The following is a 21,878-nucleotide window of genomic DNA, read 5'->3' as shown; positions in this document are numbered from 1 at the left end:
GGTCTTGGCCCGAAACATCAACAGTGCTTCTCCTTATAGATGCTACCTGGCCTGCTGTGTTCCACCAGCATTTTGTGTGTGTTGTTTGAATTTCCAGCATCTGCAGATTTCCTCGTGTTAACCATCTCTTTTGTTTTATTCACATTAAGAGACAGGTTGTTGGCTCTGCACCAGTCCATTAGCTGCTGCACCTCCTCTCTGTAATCTGACTCGTAGTTCTTGCTGATGAGACCCACCACGGTCGTGTCATTGGCGAACGATGATGTGGTTCGAGCTGTGTGTTGCAGTACAGTCGTGGGTCAGCAGAGTGAACAGCAGTGGATTGAGCATGCAGCCCTGGGGGGGCCCCCGTGCTCAGTGTGATGGTGTTGGAGATGCTGCTCCCGATCTGGACTGACTGAGGTCTCCCAGTCAAGAAGTCTAGGATCCAGTTGCAGAGGGAGGTGTTCAGGCCCAGTAGGCTCAGCTTTCTCTCCTAAAGGGTTCTATCATTTACTGTACACTTTCCTCTTACATTTGACACTCCAATCTGCAAACCTTCACACTTGCCATATTAAACTCCATCTGCTATTTTCTACCCAAATTTACCATTTGCCTATATCCTGCCAAATCCTTTACTGTCCACAATTCTGACAAATTTTGGGTTGCTTGAAAATTATGAATCAGCCCACTTACATTTTTGTCCACATAATTTATATACATCACAAGCAACAGATTACACAGCATTGATACTTGCAGAAAACTTCCAGTCACAGACCCCACTCAAAATTACACCCTTCCCACCTCTACCCTTTGTTTTCTACAGCCAAGCCAATCTTGGATTTAATCTGCTAAATCTGTATAGATCCCATATGCATTAATCTTCAGGATCAGTCTACAATCAGATACTTGGCTGAAAGTTTTACTTAAGTCCACACAGACATCTTCCCCTGCCCTCCCCTTGTCAATTATCTTTATAATACCACATGACATAGGAGGAGAAATAGGCCATTTGGCTCATCGAGTCTGCTGCACTATTCAATCATGGCTGATCCTTTTTTCTGCTCCTTAGCTCCGCTCCCTGGCCTTCTTCCCTTTGATACCATGTCCAATAAAGAACCAATCAAGCTCTGCCTTAAATACACCCAATGACCTAGTCTCCACAACTAGCTATGGAAAGAAATTCCACAAATTCACCATCCTCTCTGTATTTGTTTTAAATGGATGCCCCTCTATCCTGAGGCTGTGACCTCTTATCCAAGACTTCCCCACCATGGGAAACATCCTTTCTACATCTATTCTGTCCAGGCCTTTCAACATTCGAAAGGTTTCAATGAGATCCCCCCCTCATCCTTCTAAATTCTAGTGAGTACAGATCCAACGTTCATCAAACGTTCCTCATATGATAACACTTTCAGTCCCAGAACCTCTCCTGTGGACCACCTCTGAACCTCTCCAATGCCAGCACATTGTTTTTTTTAGGTGAGGTGGCAATTTAGATTGACGGGTTTACTATACACTGTCAAGATAGCTCAAAAGCAGAGATGGAGGACTATGCTTCATGAACAACTCCTCTTGGTGCACCAGTACCTAAGAAAAATAATGTGAGCTGCCTTAATGACTATCGCCCAGCAGCACTGACATCTACAGGGTTGAAATGTTTTGAGGGGTTGGTCATGACTAGAGTGAACTCCTGCCTCAGCAAGGACCTGGACCCAATGCAATTTGCCACAATAGATCAAAGACAGATGCAATCTCAATGGCTTTTCACACGGCCTTAGACCACCTGGACAATACAAACACCTGTGTCAGGATGCTTTTCAGCAATTACAGCTCAGCATTTAACACTATAATTTCCATAATCCTGATTGAGAAGTTACAGAACCTGGACCTCTGTACCTCCCTCTGCAATTGGACCTTCAACTTCCTAACCCGAAGATCAGACTGTGCGGATTGACAATAATATCTCCTCCTCACTGATGATCAACACTGGTACACCTCAGGGGTGTGTGCTTAGCCTACTGCTCTACTCTCTCTATACCCATGACTATGCGGCTAGGCATAGCTCAAATACCATCTATAAATTTGCTGATGAAACAACCATTGTTGGTAGAATCTCAGATGGAGAAAAGAGGGCACACAGGAGTAAGATATACCAACTAGTGGAGTGGTGTCACAGCAACAATCTTGTACCCAACATCAGTAGGACAAAAGAGCTGGGTTGTGGAGTTCAGGAAGGGTAAGCTGAAGGAACACAAACCAATCCTCATAGAGGGATCAGAAGTGGAGAGAGTGAGCAGTTTCAAGTTTCTGGGTGTCAAGATCTCTGAGGACTAAACCTGGTCCCAACATATTGATGCAGCTATAAAGACGGCAAACAGCGAATATACTTCGACAGGAGTTTGAAGAGATTTGGTATGTCACAAATACACTCAAAAACCTCTATAGATGTACCGTGGAGAGCATTCTGACAAGCTGCATCACTGTCTGGTATGGGAGGGGCTACTGCACAGGACTGAAAGAAGCTAAATTTAGTCAGCTCCATCTTAGGCATTAGCCTACAAACTACCCAGGACATTTTCAAGGAACTGTGTCTCAGAAAACCAGCGTCCATTATCAGAGACCTCCAGCACCCAGTGCATGCCCTTTTCTCACTGTTACCATCGAGTAGGAGGTACAGAAGCCTGAAGGCACACACTCAGCGATTCAGGAACAGCTTCTTCCCTTCTGTCATATGATTCCTAAATGGACATTGAACCAGTGAACACTACCTCACTTTTTAAATACATATTATTTCTGTATTTTACTATTTTTAATCTCCAATATATGTATACTGTAATTGATTTATTTATTTATTCTTCTAGATTATGTATTGCATTGAACTACTGCTGCTAAGTTAACAAATTTCACAACACATGTTGGAGATAAACCTATTCTGATAATTGATCTCAATGCTCAAGGTGATGCCTCACCAGTGCATAATAAAGCCTCAGCATCATGTCAATGCTCTTGTATTCTAGACCTCTTGAAATGAATGCTAACATTGCATTTGCCTTCCTCACCACTGACTCTACCTGCAAGTTGATCTTTAGGGTATTCTGCACAAAGACTCTCAAGTCCATTTCCATCTCAGATTCCTGGATTTTCTCCCCGTTTAGAAAATAGTCCACATATTTATTTGGATGTGGAAACTGTAGAAAGGGTGCAGAGGAGAGCTACAAGGATGTTGCCTGGATTGAGGAGCATGAGGAGAATAGGTTGAGTGAACTTGAACTTTTCTCCTTGGAGCAGTGGAGGATGAGAGGTGACACGATAAAGGTGTATAAGAAGGTGAGAGGCATCGATGGTGTATTGCCCTTTATTCAACTACAATACTGATATATGTGAATTAAGCTTCTCCTTCTCAAACTGTAGTATGAATTCAATCATATTATAATCAATACCTCCTAAGGGTTCCTTTACATTAACCTCCCCAATAAGATCTGGGCTATTACACAACACCCAATCTAAGATAGCCTTTCTCTGAGTAGGCTCTAGCACAAGCTGCTCTAAAAAGCCATCTTGTGGGCATTCAATAAATTCCGTCTTGCGATCCAACACCAATCTACTTGCATGTTGAAATCCCTCATTACAATTGTGACATTACCCTTATTACATGCCCTTATCAGCTCCCTCTGCAATCTCAACCCTACATCTTGGCTACTATTTGGAGACCCATTACGATTCCCATAACGGTTTTTTTACCCTTGCAGTTTCTTAACTCCACCCAAGTTCTCTGACCATCACCTCCTTCTATAGACGGAATTCCATCTCTTACCAACAGAAACACACCACCTCCTATGCCTTCCTGTCTATCCTTTTGATATGAAGTACATCATTTGATTTTAAACTCCCAATCATGACCTTCCTTCAACCATGACTTAGGGATGCTACAACATCATACTGACCAACCTCTTGCACCAGGAGTTCACCCACCTTCTTCTGAATACGTGTATCTAAATACAGCAACTTCAATCCTGCATTCTTCGCCCTTTTGAATTTTGCCTCTGAGGTACAATTTACTGTCTGAGTAAATAATGAGATACAATATTGTCTGTATTTGTACCCTATCATTGGCTTGTCCTTCCTTACATTCATGTTACACCCATCATCTACTTGTAAACCTGCTGGCTCCTCCTCAGTTCTATCATATTGGTTCCCATCCCCTCGTCATATTAGTTTAAACCACTCCCAACAGCTTTAGCATGAGTCTTAAGGCTCGTGTATCTTCCTGATGGCAGCAGCAAGAAGAAAGCATGACCTGGGAGGTGGAGATCCCTGATGATGCATGCGACTTTCTTGCGACAATGTTTCATGTTGATGCGCTCAATGATTGGGAGGGCTTTACCCTTAATGGACTATGCTGTATCCACTTCATTTGTAGAATTTTGTACAACTTTTTGTACAAGGGCATTGGTTTTTTCATACCAGGCCGTAATACAGCCAGTCAGTACACTCTCGACCACACATCTATAGCAGTTTGTGGAAGTTTTAGATGTTATACCAAATCTCCATAAACTCCTAAGGAAGTAGAGATATTGCTGTACATTTTTCACACATTCTAGCCCACAACAGGTCCTCTGAAATAATAACACAAAGAATTTTAAATTGCTGACTGTCTCCACCTCAGATCCTCCAATAAGGATCATGGACCTATAGTTTCCTTCTCCTGAAGGCAACAATCAGCTCTTTGGTCTTGTTGATATTGAGTAAGAGGTTATTTTTATGGCCCCACTCAGCCAGAATTTCAATCTCCTTCTTTATGCTGACTTATTATTCGGACTATGACAGTGTTGTCAGCAAAGTTGAAGATGGCATTGCAGCTGTGCTTACTCACACAGATGTAAGTGTAAAGGGAGTAGAGCAGGGAGCTAAGCACCTATCCCTGTGGAGGATATGTGCCGATAGAGAATGTGCAGGAGATGTTGTTGCCAATCCAAACTGACTGGGGCCTGCAAGTATGGAAATCGAGAATCTAATTGCACAAGGAGATAGGTATTGAGGCCAAGGTTTTGGAGCTTATTGATTAGTTTTGAGGAGATGATGGTATTGAATGGCAGTCGATAAAGAGCAGGGTTGAGTAACGAGCTAATGAGATGGCATCTGCTGTGGACCTGTCTTACTGGTAGGTAATTTAGAGCAGATACAAGTCACTTCTCAGCCAGTTGATACATTTCATCACCAACCTCTCAAAACACTTCATCACTGTGGATGTAAGTACAATGTGGAGAACAGTCATTTAGGCAGGTTACATTTTCCTTAGGCACTGACATAACTGAAGCCTGCTTGAAGCAGGTGGGTACCTCAGACAGCCAAAGCAAAAGTTTAAAGATCTCAGTGAATACTCCAGTCAGCACAGGTTTTTTTGTACTTGGCCAGATACCCCATTTAGGTCGGACGCTTTTCGTGGGTTCACACTCCTGAAGTGAGCTTGCATGCCAGCCTCAGAGGCTAACATCACAGGCTCATCAGTGGATGTGGCAGTTGAATTAAGGAGCTGGAATTAAGGAGATTGAGAGGGGATCTGATTGCAATATATAAGATTATTAAGGGATTTGACAAGATAGAGGCAGGAAATATGTTCCAGATGCTGGGAGAGTCCAGTACCAGAGGGCATGGTTTGAGAATAAGGGGTAGGTCATTTAGGACAGAGCTAAGGAAAAACTTCTTTTCCCAGAGAGCTGTGGAGGTGTGGAATGCACTGCCTTGGAAGGCAGTGGAGGCCAATTCTCTGGATGCTTTCAAGAAGGAGCTAGATGGGTATCTTATGGATAGGGGAATCAAGGGATATGGGGACAAGGCAGGAACCGGGTATTGATAGTTAGATGATCAGCCATGATCTCAGAATGGTGGTGCAGGCTCGAAGGGCCGAATGGTCTACTTCTGCACCTATTGTCTATTGATCGTCAAAGCAAGCTTTGAAGACGTTGACTCATCTGGAAACCAGGACTCACTTCCAGAAGAGTCGCCCATGTCACTTGATAAGAGGTGATAATATTCAAGCCCTGCCACAACTGTCGAGCATCCTTTGTTGATTCGAGTTTAGACCGGAATTACCACTTCACCCAAGATGGATTTCCAGAGACTGTACCTGGACTTCCTGTAACTTTCTTGGTTACCAGACTTGAATGCCTCTGATCTGGCCCTCAGTAGATTGTGCATCTCATGGTTGAACGAGGGCTTCAGGTTGGGGAAGACTGAATGATTATGACTATAGTGTACTCGGTCAGTTAGTCCAATATCCACATAACCCTTCAAGTTCCTACCCAGAACCAGTACATCCTCATACACAGCAAAATTCAGGTCATTACCATCACTGCATTAAAGCATACTTCCTCACATCCTACCTGCATGTTATACCAAAAGCCTTAAACCACTGACCTCTAATCCTTGTAGTCACTTAATGGGGACAGATTTTCTTTGAAAAATTTATATAAGAATGTCAAAATCATTGCACCTTCCTTCAATCTCCTTTGCTCCGAGGACAGAAACTCAAGCAGTTCTTCTTTTCTTAAGTGAGGTGATGACAAATACATACAACATTCCTTTTAAAATGTATTTATACTCAGTGGCCACTTTATTTAGGTACACCTTCTCATTAATGCAAATACCTAATCAGCAAATCACGTGGCAGCATATGGTCAACAGGTTCAGTTGTTGCTCAGATCAACATCAGACTGGGGAAGAAATGGGAAGGTACGAACTGTACAAAAAGTACAGGTCACACCTGAATCCATGGGGTCCAATATCCTTGCGGGCAAGTTTGCGAGAGTAGGTCCGGAGGGTTTATACTAATTTGGCAGGAGAATAGCAACCAGAGTGATAGTGCTGAGGTTGAGGTCATTGGTTTTCAAACAATGGCAATGTGTAGTGAGACTCCTAGAAAGGAGAGGCTGATGACAGGGCAAAATTGCAGTCAATAGGATGAGTTGCAATGTAAAAGATGGACAAAATCAAAAATGTTGGACACAGGTCTGAAGGTATTATATTTGAATGCGTGCAGTATACGGAATAAGGTGTATGAACTTGCAGCACAGTTACAGATTGGCATGTATGATGTTGTAGGCATCCCCGAATCATGGCTGACAGAGATTATAGGTAGAAGCTTAATGTCCAAGGATACACTTTGTATGAATAGGACAGAGGTGGCGTGGCTCTGTTGGTAAAAAATGAAATCAAATCATTAGAAAGAGCCAACAAAAAAAGTGTTGAATCGCTACGAGTAGAGCTAAGGAACTAAAAGGGTAGAAGGAGCACTGTTCATAGCCCTCCATATCCCTACTATCTATATACCTACCCAAACTTCTCTCAAACATTGAAATCGAGATCGCATGCACCACATATGCTGGCAGCTCATTCCACACTCTCACAAACCTCTGACTGAAGATGTTCCCCCTCATGTTCCCCTTAAACTTTTCACCCTTCACTCTTAACCCATAGCCTCTGGTTGTAGTTTCACCCATCCTCAGTGAAAGTAACACCTGCTTGCTTATTGCAATTTAGTTCAATTTTCCATGCAGAATTGGTCTAGTTGCCCTCATTTACCCTGACAAAGGACAGTGGCATGATAAAAAGCATAAAGAAATAGTTGAGCATGGAACATTTGGAACAACAGCATTCATGTGGATGGTTACTTCTCAGGAAATAGTCACTTCATCTATTGAAAAGTTATACACTTCTTTGAAACATTCAGATCTTATGTAATTTTGAATTGTTGGAAAACTTTTTTCACCTAAGTAAAACCAGTAACCGTTGAAAAAGTGTACTTGAGAATAGGATGGGTAGAGATTGGGAAATGATTGTCTCTTGCTTCTGATGAATAACTTTAAATATAAAACAAAGCATTTTTAACATTATCTGATGTATACAGATACAACAATTGATTATTTTGAAAAATACCTAATCAATTAGTTTCATTAATATTTGTACAATTTAAGAATGATCTCTTCTGCAGGTGCAAGCCTTAAATTATGTTCTTTCTTATTAATCCTTGCCGAAATATAGATATGCCTACTGTTTTTATTTTTGCTTACATAAATTACCATTTCATAATTTAGTGCATTTTACAAATCAACAAAATTATAATGTGAACAATGCAATCTTACTTTAAATGCTGAATCAAGAGCTAGTTATCTGGATTCATAAAGCTACATCAGATTTATTGGCTCTGATGTTCCTGGATATCAGAAGCTTTTTTTGTAGGGAAACTGGGAAAAACAAATTCTGAAAAGTTCAAACACAGAGTGTGCACAGAGATGAGCACAGCTCTAGCAAAAAAAAAGTACAGCACAACTTATTACTTTAACCTTTAAAATATATTGCTGTAGTTATTAAGCTTCTGAAACCTAAAGACTTTAGCAGACTTTTTTCTAAGCAGAGATCAGCAGATGAATAGAAATAACTTTTGCACAAATGGAATGAGATGGGGACTGACGAGCCAGGTACATACATAAATTCATGTAATCAAAGCTGATTGTGAATAAGGACATGTGAGAAATGTATTGCCTTATGACCCTGATCAGAGTTATATACAGACCCCCAAACAGTAGTATGGATGTGGCCTACAAATTACAATGGGAGATAGAAAATGCATGCCAAAAGAGCAATTTTACAATAGTATTGGTGGATTTCAATATATTGGGAAAATCAGGTTGGCACTGGATCCTAAGAGGGGAACTTCTTGAGTGCCTATGAGATAGCTTTTTAGAGCAGAAATTCTGGGTTGATTATTGTGCAAGGTAACGGGAATTGATTAAAGAGCTTAAGGCAAAAGAACACTTAGGGCTGGTGATTGTAAGATGATCAATTCACCCTGAAATTTGAGAAGGAGAAGCTAAAGTCAGATATATCAGCATTACAGTGGAGTAAAAGGAGTTCTGCATGCAACCCAGAAGGCACAGGATATATACATTTCAAAGAGGAAGAAATAGTCTAAGGGCAAAATGACATTACCTTGGCTAACAAGAGCAAATAAAAGCCAAAGAGAGGGCATATAATAGAGCAAAAATTAGTAAGAAGTTAGAGGATTGGAAAGTTTTGAAAAATCAACAGAAGGCAACTAAACAATCAATTAAGGAAATGATGGAATACATAAGTAAGCTAGCCAGTAATATTAAAGAAGATATCAAGAGTTTCTTTGGATACATAAAATGTAAAAGAGAGGCAAAAATAGATATTAAACCACTGGAAAATGATGCTGGAGAGGTAGTAATGGGGAACAAGGAACAAACTGAATAAGTATTTTGCGTCAGTCATCACTGTGGAAGGCAACAGCAATATGGTGAAAGTTCCAGAGTGTCAGGGGTCATACGTGTGTGAAGTTGCCCTTACTAGGGAGAAGGTTCTTGGGAAGCTTAAAGGTCTGAATGTGGATAATTCACCTGAACCACATGGTGTACACCCTAAGGTTCTTAAGGAGATGGCTGAAGAGATTGTGAAAGCATTAGTAATGATCTTTGAAGAATCCCTAGATTCTGGAATGGTTCTAGAAGACTGTAAAATTGGAAATGTCACTCCACTCTTCAAGAAAGGAGAGAGGCAGAAGAAAGGAAATTATAGGCCAGTTAGTCTGACCACAGTGTTTGGAGATGTTGCAGTCGATCATTAAAGATATAGTTTTTGGGGTATTTGAAGGCACATAATAAAATAAGCCATAGTTAGCATGGTTTCCTCAAATGAAAATCTTGCTTGACATATCTGTTGGAATTCTTTGAAGAAATAACAAACAGGATAGCTAGTTGATGTGGGTACTTGGATTTTCAGAAGGCCTTTGACAAGGTGCTGCACATGAGGCTGCTTGACAGTTAAGAGTGCACGGTATTACAGGGAAGATTCTAGCATGGATAAAGACGTGGCTGATAGGCAGGAGGCAAAGAGCGGGAATAAAGGGAGCCTTTTCTGGTTGGTTGCCAGTCACTAGTGGGTTTCCACGGGGCATGAGTTGGGATCACTGCTTTTACATTATATGTCAATGACCTGGATGTTGCAAAGTTTGTGGACAATATGAAGACAGGTAAAGGGGCAAGTAGTTTTGAGGTAGTAGAGAGACTACAGAAAGACACAGATAGATTAGGAGAATGAGCAAAGGAATAGCAGATGGAATACAGTGTTGAGAAAGTGTATGGTCATGCACTTTGGTAGAAGAAATGAAAGGGTAGAGTATTTTCTAAATGGAAAGAAAATTCAAAAATCTGAGGTGCAAAGGGACTTGGGGGTCCTTGTGCAGGATTCCCTAAAATTAAACTTGTAAGTTGAGTCAATGGTGAAGAGGGCAAATGCAATGCTGGCATTCATTTCAAGAGGGCAAGAACATAACAACCAGGATGTAATTCCACTTCCCATTCCCATTCCGATAGGTCCATCCATGGCCTCCTCCACTGTTGCAATGAGGCCACACTTAGGTTGGAGGAACAACACCTTATATTCCGTTTGAGTAGCCTCCAACCCGATGGCATGAACATTAATTTCTCTAACTTCTGGTAATGCCCCAACTCCCCACCTTTCTCCATTGCCCATCCCCTTTTCCCTCTCTCATCTTATCCTCTTGCCCTCCCGTCGCCTCCCTCTGCTGCTCCTCTCCCATTTTTCTTTCTTCCATGGTTTCTGTCTCGTTCACCAATCAACTTCCCAGCTCTTTACTGCTTCCCTCCCCCTCCAAGTTTCACCCATCACCTGGTGGTTCTCTCTCCCCTCCCCTCCACCTTTTAAATCTACTCCAGCCTTTTTTCTCCAGTCCTGCCAAAGAGTTTTGGCCTGAAACGTTGACTGTACTTTCTGCCATAGCTGTTGCCTGGCTTCCTGAGTCCCTCCAGCATTTTGTGTGTGCTAATGTAATGTTTTGGGTCCCTTATCTTAGAAAGGATGTACTGAAACTGTACAGGCTTCAAAGAAAGTTCATGAAAATGATTCCAGGATTGAATAGTTCATCATATGAAGAGCAGTTGATGGCTCTGAGCCTGTATTCACTAGAATTCAGAAGAAATAGGGGCAACTTAAATGAACCTAAAGAGCAAGGATGTCCTTTTGCATTTGTACAGGGCCCTGGTGAGACCACACCTGGAATATTGTGTACAGTTTTGGTCTCCAGGTTTAAGGAAGGACATTCTGGCAATTGAGGAAGTGCAGCGTAGATTCACTAGGTTGATTCCTGGGATGGCAGGGCTGTCTTACGCAGAGAGATTGGAGAGATTGGGCTTGTACACGCTGGAATTGAGGAGATTGAGAGGGGATCTGATTGAAACGTTTAAGATAATTAAAGGATTTGATAGGATTGAGGCAGGAAATATGTTCCAGATGTTGGGAGAGTCCAGTACCAGAGGGCATGGATTGAGAATAAGAGGTCAGTTATTTAAAACAGAGTTGAGGAAAAGCTTCTTCTCCCAGAGAGTTGTGGAGGTGTGGAATGCACTGCCTCGGAAGACGGTGGAGGCCAATTCTCTGGATGCTTTCACGAAGGAGCTAGATAGATATCTGATGGATAGGGGAATCAAGGGATATGGGGACAAGGCAGGGACTGGATATTGATAGTGAATGATCAGCCATGATCTCAGAATGGCGGTGCAGACTCGAGGGGCCGAATGGTCTACTTCTGCACCTATTGTCTATTGTCTATTGAAACCTATGAAATGGTGAAAGGCCTCAATAGAGTGGATGTTCAGAGGATGTTTCATATGGTGGGAGAGTCTAGGACCAGAAGACACGGCCTTAAAATAGAGGGGTGTCCTTTTAGAAAGAAGATTTGGAGGAATTTCTTTGGCCAGAATGGTGAATCTATGGGATTCAAGCCACAGGCAGCCTTGGAGTCCAGACCTTTACGTATATTTATGGCTGAGGCAGACAGATTCTAGATTGGTCAGGGCATGAAGGGATATGGGGAGAAGGCAGGAGATGGGGGCTAAGAGATCAGCCATAATGAAATTGAGGAGTAATTTAATGGGTCAAATGCCTAATTCTGCAACTACACCTTACAGTCTAAGTGACTTTGACCATTGGTGCCAGATGGGGTGGATTGAGCATCTCAGAAACTTCTGATCTTCTGGGATTTTCATGCACATCAGTCTCTAGAGTTTACAGAATGGTGTGAAAAAATCATCCAGTGATCACAGTTCTGTGGGTGAAAATGCCTTGTTAATGAGAGAGGTCAAAGGAGAATGGCCAGACTGGTTCAAGCTGACAGGAAGGCGACAGTAACTCAAATAACCATGAGTTACTACAGTGGTGTGCAGAAGAGCATCTTGAACATACAATCCATTGAACCTTGAAGGGGATGGGCTACAAGAGTACCGGACTATGAACTTGCACTCAGTGGCCAGGATGTACCTAATAATGAGGCCACTGAGTGTATGTATAAAATGTCTTTGCATTTTCATAATCCAACCCACCAAAGATATTTCATGGCCCATTTTGTTTCTGCTAAAGTTCTTTCCTGTTTCATTTACATGTCTGATTTCAGCTTAGGAAATGTCATATTCATTTCTCTTTCTTTTGACTAAATTTACAACATCCAAAGTTCATTATCTTTCCATCATAAAACTTGGAATCTTTAGTAAAAAATACTCATTGTCTGATTATAAAGGTACCACAAACAATGAAACTTGGGGAAAGGAACAAATGGAAAAGAACACAATTTAAAACTGGTAGATTTCTCTTACCAAGAGGATTTGAACTATATTCTGTTGCATGCAGCCTGGTCCATGCTGGCTGCAAGACACTTGCAAGTTGATGAGCAATTACTTTGTTCATATCTGTGAAGGAGATCTGTTTTATATTCATTAGCTGCGAACAAATCCTGTGAATTATGTCATTCTCTTGAATGAGTAGTGCATCAGATGACTGATACAAGTGAGACAATGTCAGCACTGTGTTGTAATTCTGGACAATTACCTGAAAAAGAAAATTCTTCTTAAGCAATAGTGAAATGTAATAACACAAAATGCCTACGAGATCCCTACTTGCTATAATTACCCTTCCGCATTATGTTACCCTAGTGGAACATCCCTTTGATTATCCCATTGTTGCACTTTAACAGAACCAACCAGGTCCTACACAGTGAACGGTAGGGCACTGAAGAGTGGTGCAGAACATGGGATCTGAGAATACAGGTCCATAATTCATTGAAAGTGACGTCACAGGTAGATAAGGTCGTAAAGAGAGCTTTTGGCACTTTGGCCTTCATAAATCAAGGTACTGAGTACAGGAGATGGGATGTTATGTTGAAGTTGTATAAGACATTGGTGATGCCTAATTTCGAGTAATTTGTGTAGTTTTTGTCACCTACCTACAGGAAAGATATTAATAAGATTGAAAGAGTACAGAGAAAATTTATGAGGATGTTGCTGGGACTGGAGGACCTGAATTATAAGGAAAGATTAAATAGTTAAGCTCTTTATTTCTTGGAATGTAGAAGATTAAGGGGACATTTGATAGTGGTATACAAAATTATTAGGGGTATAGATAAGGTAAATGCAAGCAGGCTTTTTCCACTGAGGTTGGGGGAAGACTACAACTAAAGGTCATGGGTTAAAGGTGAAAGCTGAAAAGTTTAAGGGGAACATGAGGGGAAACTTCTTCACTTAGAGGGTGGTGAGAGTGCGGAATGAGCTGACAGTGCAAGTGGTGCACGTGAACTTGATTTCAACGTTTACGAGAACCCTGGATAGGTACACTGATAGTAGGGGTACGGAGGGCTATAGTCCCAGTGCAGGTTGATGGGAGTAGGCAGTTTAAATGGTTCAGCATGAACTTTTCTATGACTCTGTTAGAATATTCTCATATAATGTTGGACCATCCCATTCCCTGGTGCATTATCAAGTACCCTTGAATCAAGTTTGCAAAATAACTGATGCCCTTTGTTGTATTATCTTCTAGCAGCTACAATAAACTTCCTTTGTTACCTCATGACGTGTCTTGCTGCCTTGCCCCACCTATAATTTAACTTATTTGGACATACAGCATGGAACAGGCCTTTGGACCCTATGACCCAATTTACCAATTTAACACTAACCTAATCACAGGACAATTTACAATGACCAATTAACCCACCAACCCATTTGTCTTTGGGATGTGGAAGGAAACCAGATCGCTGGATGAAACCCACATGGTCACAGAGGGAACATAAAAACTCCTTACAGATGGTGCCAGAATTGAAATTCAAGCTCCAATGCCCCGACCTGTAATAACATCACACTAGTTACTACACAACCCTAATTTTAGAGTTCCAGTTGTAAGACCCACTAACATTTCTATTGTTTTAATATTGCTTCAAGCCTATCAAGAATATGATATAACCTGCTAAGTTCACCTCTCATTTTACTAAATTGAAGAGAGTCTAAATCTAGTCTGCATAAATTCCTCTTATGACAAATCCGTCAGTCAGGGCAGTACCATAGTACACCAGATGTGTAGCTGACTCACAGCATTAACAGCACAGATTTGATCCTGACCTCTAGAACAGAGGTTCCCAAACTGGCATAAAAAAGTTTGGGAACCCCTGCTCTTAGAACAAGCTGTGTGGAGCTCTGTGATCATGTGAGTTTGCTCTGGGTTTTCCAGTCACTCTACATTCCAATGCAGTGCTAGCTTTTTGGATAATTGGCAATATGAATTGAATTGAATTTCGGTTTATTGTCATTTAGAAACCACAATTGCAATGCAGTTAAAAAATGAAACGACGTTTGAATCACCCCATAGTCAATGGTTGGTGGGAGATTCAAGGGGTGGTAATGGGAAAGTGCAACAGAATAGATTACTGTGAAGCAAGAGTATTGAGAGCATTGCCTTGAGGACCAGCATTGACTTCATGTGCTAAAGGCCTCATAATTGGAAGCTAGAATAGTACAGCATATATTACAAAGGAAAATAGCTTAACAGTTAAACAGTGATTAAACAACTCAAATATTTTTACACTTCTGTGATCACTTTCAAAATTTTTGTAATTCCATGCTTTTTTGTATTACAAAAACATCGCTGTAAGTAACAAATGTGCTCAGCTCAGTGAAAACTACCCATTACAGGAACACAAAGAAAATGAAAATATGACCTGGATTCCAAATAGAATAAGTTTTGAATAAGTAACAGATGGATACAACTTATATGACTAATGCAATGTGTTAGAATTGCAGATCTTCAACAGTTCTATTTAAACAGCTCTGAGGGATTGTGAATGAGTTACTTTCATTTGGGTTTTGTGGATTTTGAGATACTGATGAATTCAACATCAGATTAAAATATTACATTCAAGTCTGAACATGCAGTTGTGCACAAGTTGAAGAATGGGTAATATAAATAGAAAGTGCTGGTAGTATTGAGTTCAAGCAGCATCTATGAACAGGGAAACAATTTCAATGTTTCAGATTGATGACCTTTCATCAGAACTCGTGATGTTTTGCTTCTGATTTGTAGAATTCATAGTGTGGGGTGAAACATTAAAGATAGAAAGACATGTTTGAGCCAAAATTCAAAATGATTAATGGTGGATGCCAATAGGTACCAGGGAGAAACCTAATGTTTATAAAAGTGTAGAATGTTAGAAACATTCAACTGATCAGGAAGCATATGAGGAAAGGGAAACAGAGTTAATGTCTCAAGTAAGCCTTCCAGTTTCTGCAGAAATTGTCACTTCTTAAGGAATCTGAATGCCATCTTCTTTAATCCAAATCTCTTGACAGATGTTCTTTCACGTGTCCCTCCACTTACTCACAGCTAAAGGCAGTGTTTTCATCTGACACTAAAAATAGAACTTGCACAAAAACTTGTATCATACAGCACTTTAGTGTTTTATCAATGTTTCACAGGCAACAAAATACTTCTATTTGGTTGTCAGTCTTCTTTCAACAGTGTCCTTCCACTTCCTCTCCTTCCACAAATGACATTAGCTTAGCATTTCATTCAAAGGCCATAAGGTAATGTTGCAGCTCTATAAACCTTGGTTAGACCACACTTGGAGTACTGAGTTCAGTTTTGGTTGACTTATTATAGGAAGGATGAGTGTATGCAACTGACATATACGTAGTTTGATGATAAATTTACTTTTGAACTTTGGATGTTTTAGCATTGGTTCAGAAGAGATTTACCAGAATATTCTCTGGATTAGAGAGCATCTCTTATAAATTCAGCAAGCTAGGACTTTTCCCTTTGGACTGAAGAAGGATGAGAAGTGATTTGACAGAGGTGTAGAAGATGATAAGAGACATAGATTTAGTGGACAACCCATGACTTTTTCTCAGGATGAAAATAGCTATTACAAGAGGGGATAATTTTAAGGATATTGATGGAAAGTATAGTGGGCATGTCAGAGGTTTTTCCCCAACACAGAGTGTGGTGGTAGAAACAGACGTATTAGCAATATTTAGCAGACTTGGATAAGCACATGGATGAAAGAAAAATGGACTATGTGGGAGGGAAGGGTTAGTTTGATCTTAGACTAGGTTAAATAGTCAGCACATCATCATGGGACAAAGGGCTTATACTTTGCTCTACTATTCAATGTTCTAGAAGACAAAATCTCTCCAATGGGACAGTGCTCCAACAGGACCGTCTGTCAATGCTGAACTGAATCTCTTTTTCACTCTCCCCAGGACAACTGGGCCTAAATGTTCTATCACATATTTTGAGGCTCCTCGGCTAGAAAAAAAGTCATCCCCATTGATTTTTCTATGAAACTAGTACACTTGAATTAGGCTGCATCTCATTTTTCTTGATTCTAAATAGAGATCGGGGCTACTAGAGCTCCTCTGATGTGATGGACCTACAAACCAAAAACCAGTGTAGTGGATCTTCATTATATCCTCTCTATGGCAAGTATATTTTTTAATATTAAAAAAGGAGACCAAAGTTGTACACGTTATTCACATGTGATATCATAAAGACATCTTTACTTTTGTACCAAAATTCTCTACCATTAAAAATCAATATAACCATATAACAATTACAGCACAAAAACAGGCCATCTCGGCCCTTCGTCCGTGCCGACGCTTACACTCACCTATTCCCACTGGCCCACACTCAGCCCATAAACCTCCATTCCTTTCCTATCCATATAACTATCCAATTTTACTTTAAATGACAATACTGAACCTGCCTCTACCACTTCTACTGGAAGCTCATTCCACACAGCTACCACTCTCTGAGTAAAGAAATTCCCCCTCGTGTTACCCTTAAACTTCCCCTAACTCTCAAAATCATGTCCACTTGTTTGAATCTCTCCTACTCTCAATGGAAAAAGCCTATCTACGTCAACTCTATCTATCCCCCTCATAATTTTAAATACCTCTATCAAGACCCCCTCAACCGTCTACGCTCCAAAGAATAAAGACCTAACTTGTTCAACCTTCCCCTGTAACTTAGGTACTGAAATCCAGGTAACATTCTAGTAAATCTCTGTACTCTATTTTTTTTTGTAATTTATTTTTTTATTGAAGTTCATCAAACAAACATTTCCATAAGATGTATTTCAGACATTGTACATATATATCATATAATCATATATATCACAAAATCTCCACAAAGTATTTATCTGGGGTATACACTTATAGAAAAGAGTGGAAAGAAAAAACAAGCAAAAGGAAAGAACTATGTACAAGTAGGGAGTGATCTTTTTTTTACAACAGATTCATTGATTTGTGAGAATAAAATCAGGCCTATGAGGCACTATGTAGTTAAACCATTTTTCCCAGTATGAATCAAATTGTTCCAGCTTATGATTAACAGATGCTGTTATCTTCTCCATTTTGTAAATGTCCATTGTAATTTCCATCCATGTATTTAAAGTTGGGCTCTCCTGTGATAACCATTTCCTAGTAAGAGTCTTTTTACCAGACACTAACAGTATATTCATTAAATATTTATCTCTTCTACCATTCTTGAGGTATATATCCAAAATATATGGTCTTACTCTCCAAGGGTATTTCACATTTAAAGATGTCTTATAGGGCATTGTGTATCCTCCTCCAATAGTTTTCGATAACAGGGCAGTCCCAAAAAATATAATGATTTGCATTTTGATTTCCACAATTTCTCCAGCAAACAGGGAGGTTACTATCATAATGGGATTTCTGAGAGGGTGCAATAAAAAATCTTATCAAGTTTTTCCATCCAAACTCCTTCCATTTCTGTGAACTGGTACACTTCCATTGATATCTCCATATTGTTGTCCATTCTTCCTCAGATATAATTATCCCTCCTTCCTTCTCCCATTTTGTTTTAATGTATGAAGTCGAACGTGTTTTAAGATTTGACAAACCCTTATACATGCTTGAAATGATTCTACTACCATTATCTGAATTATATGCTTTTCTAAAGAGCTCTATCAAGCATGTATTTGCCTTGGTTACATTTTTAAGTGTCTTATTAACATATCGTCGCATCTGTAAATACCGATAAAAATCTTGTTTTTCTAATAAGTGTTTCTTTTTAAGCATTTCAAAACTGAACACTGTTCCTTCTTTCATTATGTTGCAAAGAACTGTTATTCCTTTAGCTGTCCAGTCCTTAAATCTAGCATCAATTTATTTGGTGTAATATCAGAGTCATATGCACACCATTTAAGAATTGCAATATCTCCCTCTAGATTCTTTTATAGTAGTCTTCCATATTTTAAGAGTCAATTTCACCCATGGGTTATCAATAGTATTTATGTACCTTTGCAGGTTGTTATCAGCTAAAATTGCTTGTATGGGGATGGGAAGTACCTGCTCCTCAATGTTTTTTCATTGAGCGTCATATGATGGGTTGCACCAACATATCACAGCTCTCAACTGTGCTGTAAAATAATAATCTCTAAGAGAAGGCAAGCCCCATCCCCCCTTTTCCTTTGCTAATTGCAAAGTTTTGAGACGAACTCTAGGCCTTTTACCCTTGATAGCATCTTGTTCCATTCATTGAATTGATTTTGATTAATCTCTATTGGTAGGGTCTGAAAGAGATATAACAGTCTGGGCAGTATATTCATTTTAATAGACTCAATCCTTGAACTGAGACTGAAAAAAGGAATCAGGCTCCATCTTGCCACATCTTCCTTAATTTTTTTTATATAAAGGCTGATAATTACATTCTGATAATTTTGCCAAATCTTTTCGCATGATGATGCCTAAATATTTGAAAGACTCAGTGTGTCATGCCCAGGGGTATTGACTTTCAATTTCTCTTGAATATGAAATTAATATGTAAGTAATTGGGTTTTATCTATGTTGATCTTGTATCCTGATAATTGACCATATTGTTCAAAGGATTGCATCAATTTAGGCAAAGAGTACCTTGGTTGCCCTAGATAGATCAAAATGTCATTCGCATAACAAGTCAATTTATGCTCTGTCCCTTTAATAGTAATTCCCCTGGTATCTTCATTTTGTCTGATGTATTGAGCTAATGGTTCCAGATATAATGCAAAGAGTAGTGGTGACCATTCACAACCCTGTCTCGTGTCCCTTTCTAGGGTAAGACTATTTGATAAATATCCACTGATTTTAATCCTAGCAGTAGGATTGTCATATAGTGTCTGTATAGTTTTAATAATTGTGTCTTGGAAACCAAATCTATGTAACACTCTGTATAGAAAATTCCAATTAACTGAATTAAATGCTTTTTCAGCGTCCACGCTTATCACTATTGCTTCAATTTTATTTTTTTTATATGATCCATAATGTGAAGTGTCCTTCGTATATTGTCTTGTATCTGGCATTATCGTATAAAACCTGTCTGATCGTTACATATCAGTATGGGTAGAAACTCCTCTAATCGTTTGGCCATGATGGAGGTAAATAATCTATAATCTACATTAAGAACGGATATTGGTCTAAATGACCCGCATTCCATTTTATCCTTGCCTTCTTTCAGTATAGCTGAGATTATTGCTTCCTTCCAACTGGGTAGCATTTATGCCTTTTTTAGAGCCCAGTTCAGTGTGGGGAATAAAACAGGAATTAACTCAATTTTAAATTCTTTGTGCCATTCTGCCATATACCCATCTGATCCTGGTGACTTGCTTAATTTAAGACTACTAACTGCAGCTTTTAATTCAACTTCAGTTATGACAGCAGTCATTCTTCTATTTTGCTCTTCGCTTGAAGTGAGTAACTCTAGAGAATTCAAGAAGGTGTCAATTTGGGTTATGCTTCCCCCTGGAACTTTGGAATATAGCGTTTTGTAAAACACTTCAAAAGCTTCTTGAATTGCACTTAGCTTATTTTTTATCATTTTTGTTCTTGGGTCCCTAATTCTATGAATTGTATTTTCTGCTATCTTTTTTTTTAGTTTCCATGCCAGTATTTTCATAGATTTCGATCCACTTTCATAATGTCTCTGTTTCAGAACCATTAAGTTTTTCCTGATTTCTTGCGTAGCCAAATTATTTATTTCATTCCTAATTTTTTTAATTTCCCATAATGTATCCTGTGCCAAATTCAATTTGTGTTTTTTCTCTAGTTCCTTCAGCCTATTTTGTAATTCCTCTAATGTTTTATTCATTTTTTTCTTATATGAAGATATCGCTATAATTTTCCCTCTTAAGACCGCCTTCAGTGTATCCCATAAAATAGGAGGTGAAACGTCTCTATTATCATTAAATTCTAAGTAGAGACCAATTTCTTTTTTAATTTGTTCCTTACAGTACAGATCATTGAGTAGACTTGAATTTAGTTTCCAAATGGTATTCTTTGGTTGTAGGTCAAAATCAACAGATAAATATACAGGTGCATGATCACTTACATCTATTGTCCCAATTCTACAGGTGTTTATTTTGTCTTTGTCTTTTCCAAATGTTATGAAATAGTCTATTCTTGTATATACAGAATGTGGAGCAGAATAATGAGTGTAATCCCTTCTGTCAGGGAAAAGTTCCAATTAAACCAACATCCTCAAAAAGTGTATTAACTTTCTTATGTAAAGATTTTGTTTCATAGGTTTTTCTATTGGAAGAGTCTAAGTTTGGTTGTAATTGTAAATTTAAGTCTCCCGCACATATCAGGAGATCTTCTGTTTCCGTTACCATAATATCAGTAATTTTCTGAAAGAAACCAATATCACTTCCCGGGGGTGTGTATATATTCAATAGAGTTACTGAATTGCCATCTGTATTCCCCCTTACCAGAATATATCTGCCTTCTTTATCTCCCATTTTGAATATTTTTTCAAAATTTAGCTTACTTGAGATAAGAATAGCAACTCCTCTCCTATGTCCTGATTTATATGAGGAGAAAAACAGATTAGTAAAGCCCATTCTCTTTAGTTTTTTATGCTCATTATCATTTAAATGAGTTTCCTGTAAATATACTCCATGGGCTTGTTCTTTTTTCATTTTGGATAAAATTCTCTTACGTTTGATTGGATTTAATAGCCCATTTACATTAAAAGAAATGAATTTTACCTTGTCCTTAGCCGTCTGTATTTATCTGTCAATGTATCATTGAAATTAGAATAAAACTTAATCGATCTACTCCCTGAACAAATAAGAACCAAGAAACTCAAATAATAACAAAAATGGCAACGAACGTGTGATTCCAAGGCTGAGGTCCCTGGTAAATGACCCTGTGTTGAGCTAGAGGAAATGTCTAGCTGTGGGGGATAACCCCTCCTACTTGTGAGTTGAGGTCCCCAATTGCAGTGTTTATAAAAGTCAGTGAACAAATCCACGCGCACACACACACACGCACACACACACACACACACATATATATATATAGTCATTTTGGTGGGGAAAAAGGAGTAAGTGAGCAAATAAAGAATAACAACTAAGTAATATAAAATCCACATTGTAATAAATATTTCTCGAGATAGGTATATCACCGTGTACTTTTGCTTCTGTTTAGCTTCTCAACATTTTTAAAGTTAGCCAAACCTTATGGCTCTTCTGAAGGGGGTGAGGACTG

At 39.3% G+C, this 21,878-nt stretch overlaps 1 protein-coding gene across 3 annotated transcripts in view; it reads right to left on the bottom strand.

The window, feature by feature from the left end:
- The window catches only part of tubd1 (tubulin, delta 1), a 73,250-nt gene that overhangs the window by 33,594 nt on the left and 17,778 nt on the right, over window positions 1-21,878 (bottom strand). For all 3 annotated transcript variants that reach the window (XM_059981113.1, XM_059981115.1, XM_059981114.1), the window contains one exon: window positions 12,669-12,900. In XM_059981113.1, coding sequence (XP_059837096.1) covers window positions 12,669-12,900 — 232 coding nt within the window. The remainder of the gene's footprint in view (window positions 1-12,668; window positions 12,901-21,878) is intronic.

The sequence above is a fragment of the Hypanus sabinus genome, chromosome 9 (assembly GCF_030144855.1).
Source record: "Hypanus sabinus isolate sHypSab1 chromosome 9, sHypSab1.hap1, whole genome shotgun sequence".
NCBI lineage: Eukaryota > Metazoa > Chordata > Chondrichthyes > Myliobatiformes > Dasyatidae > Hypanus > Hypanus sabinus.
Note: the sequence above shows the minus strand (reverse complement) of the source record. Positions and strands in the feature narration are given on the sequence as shown.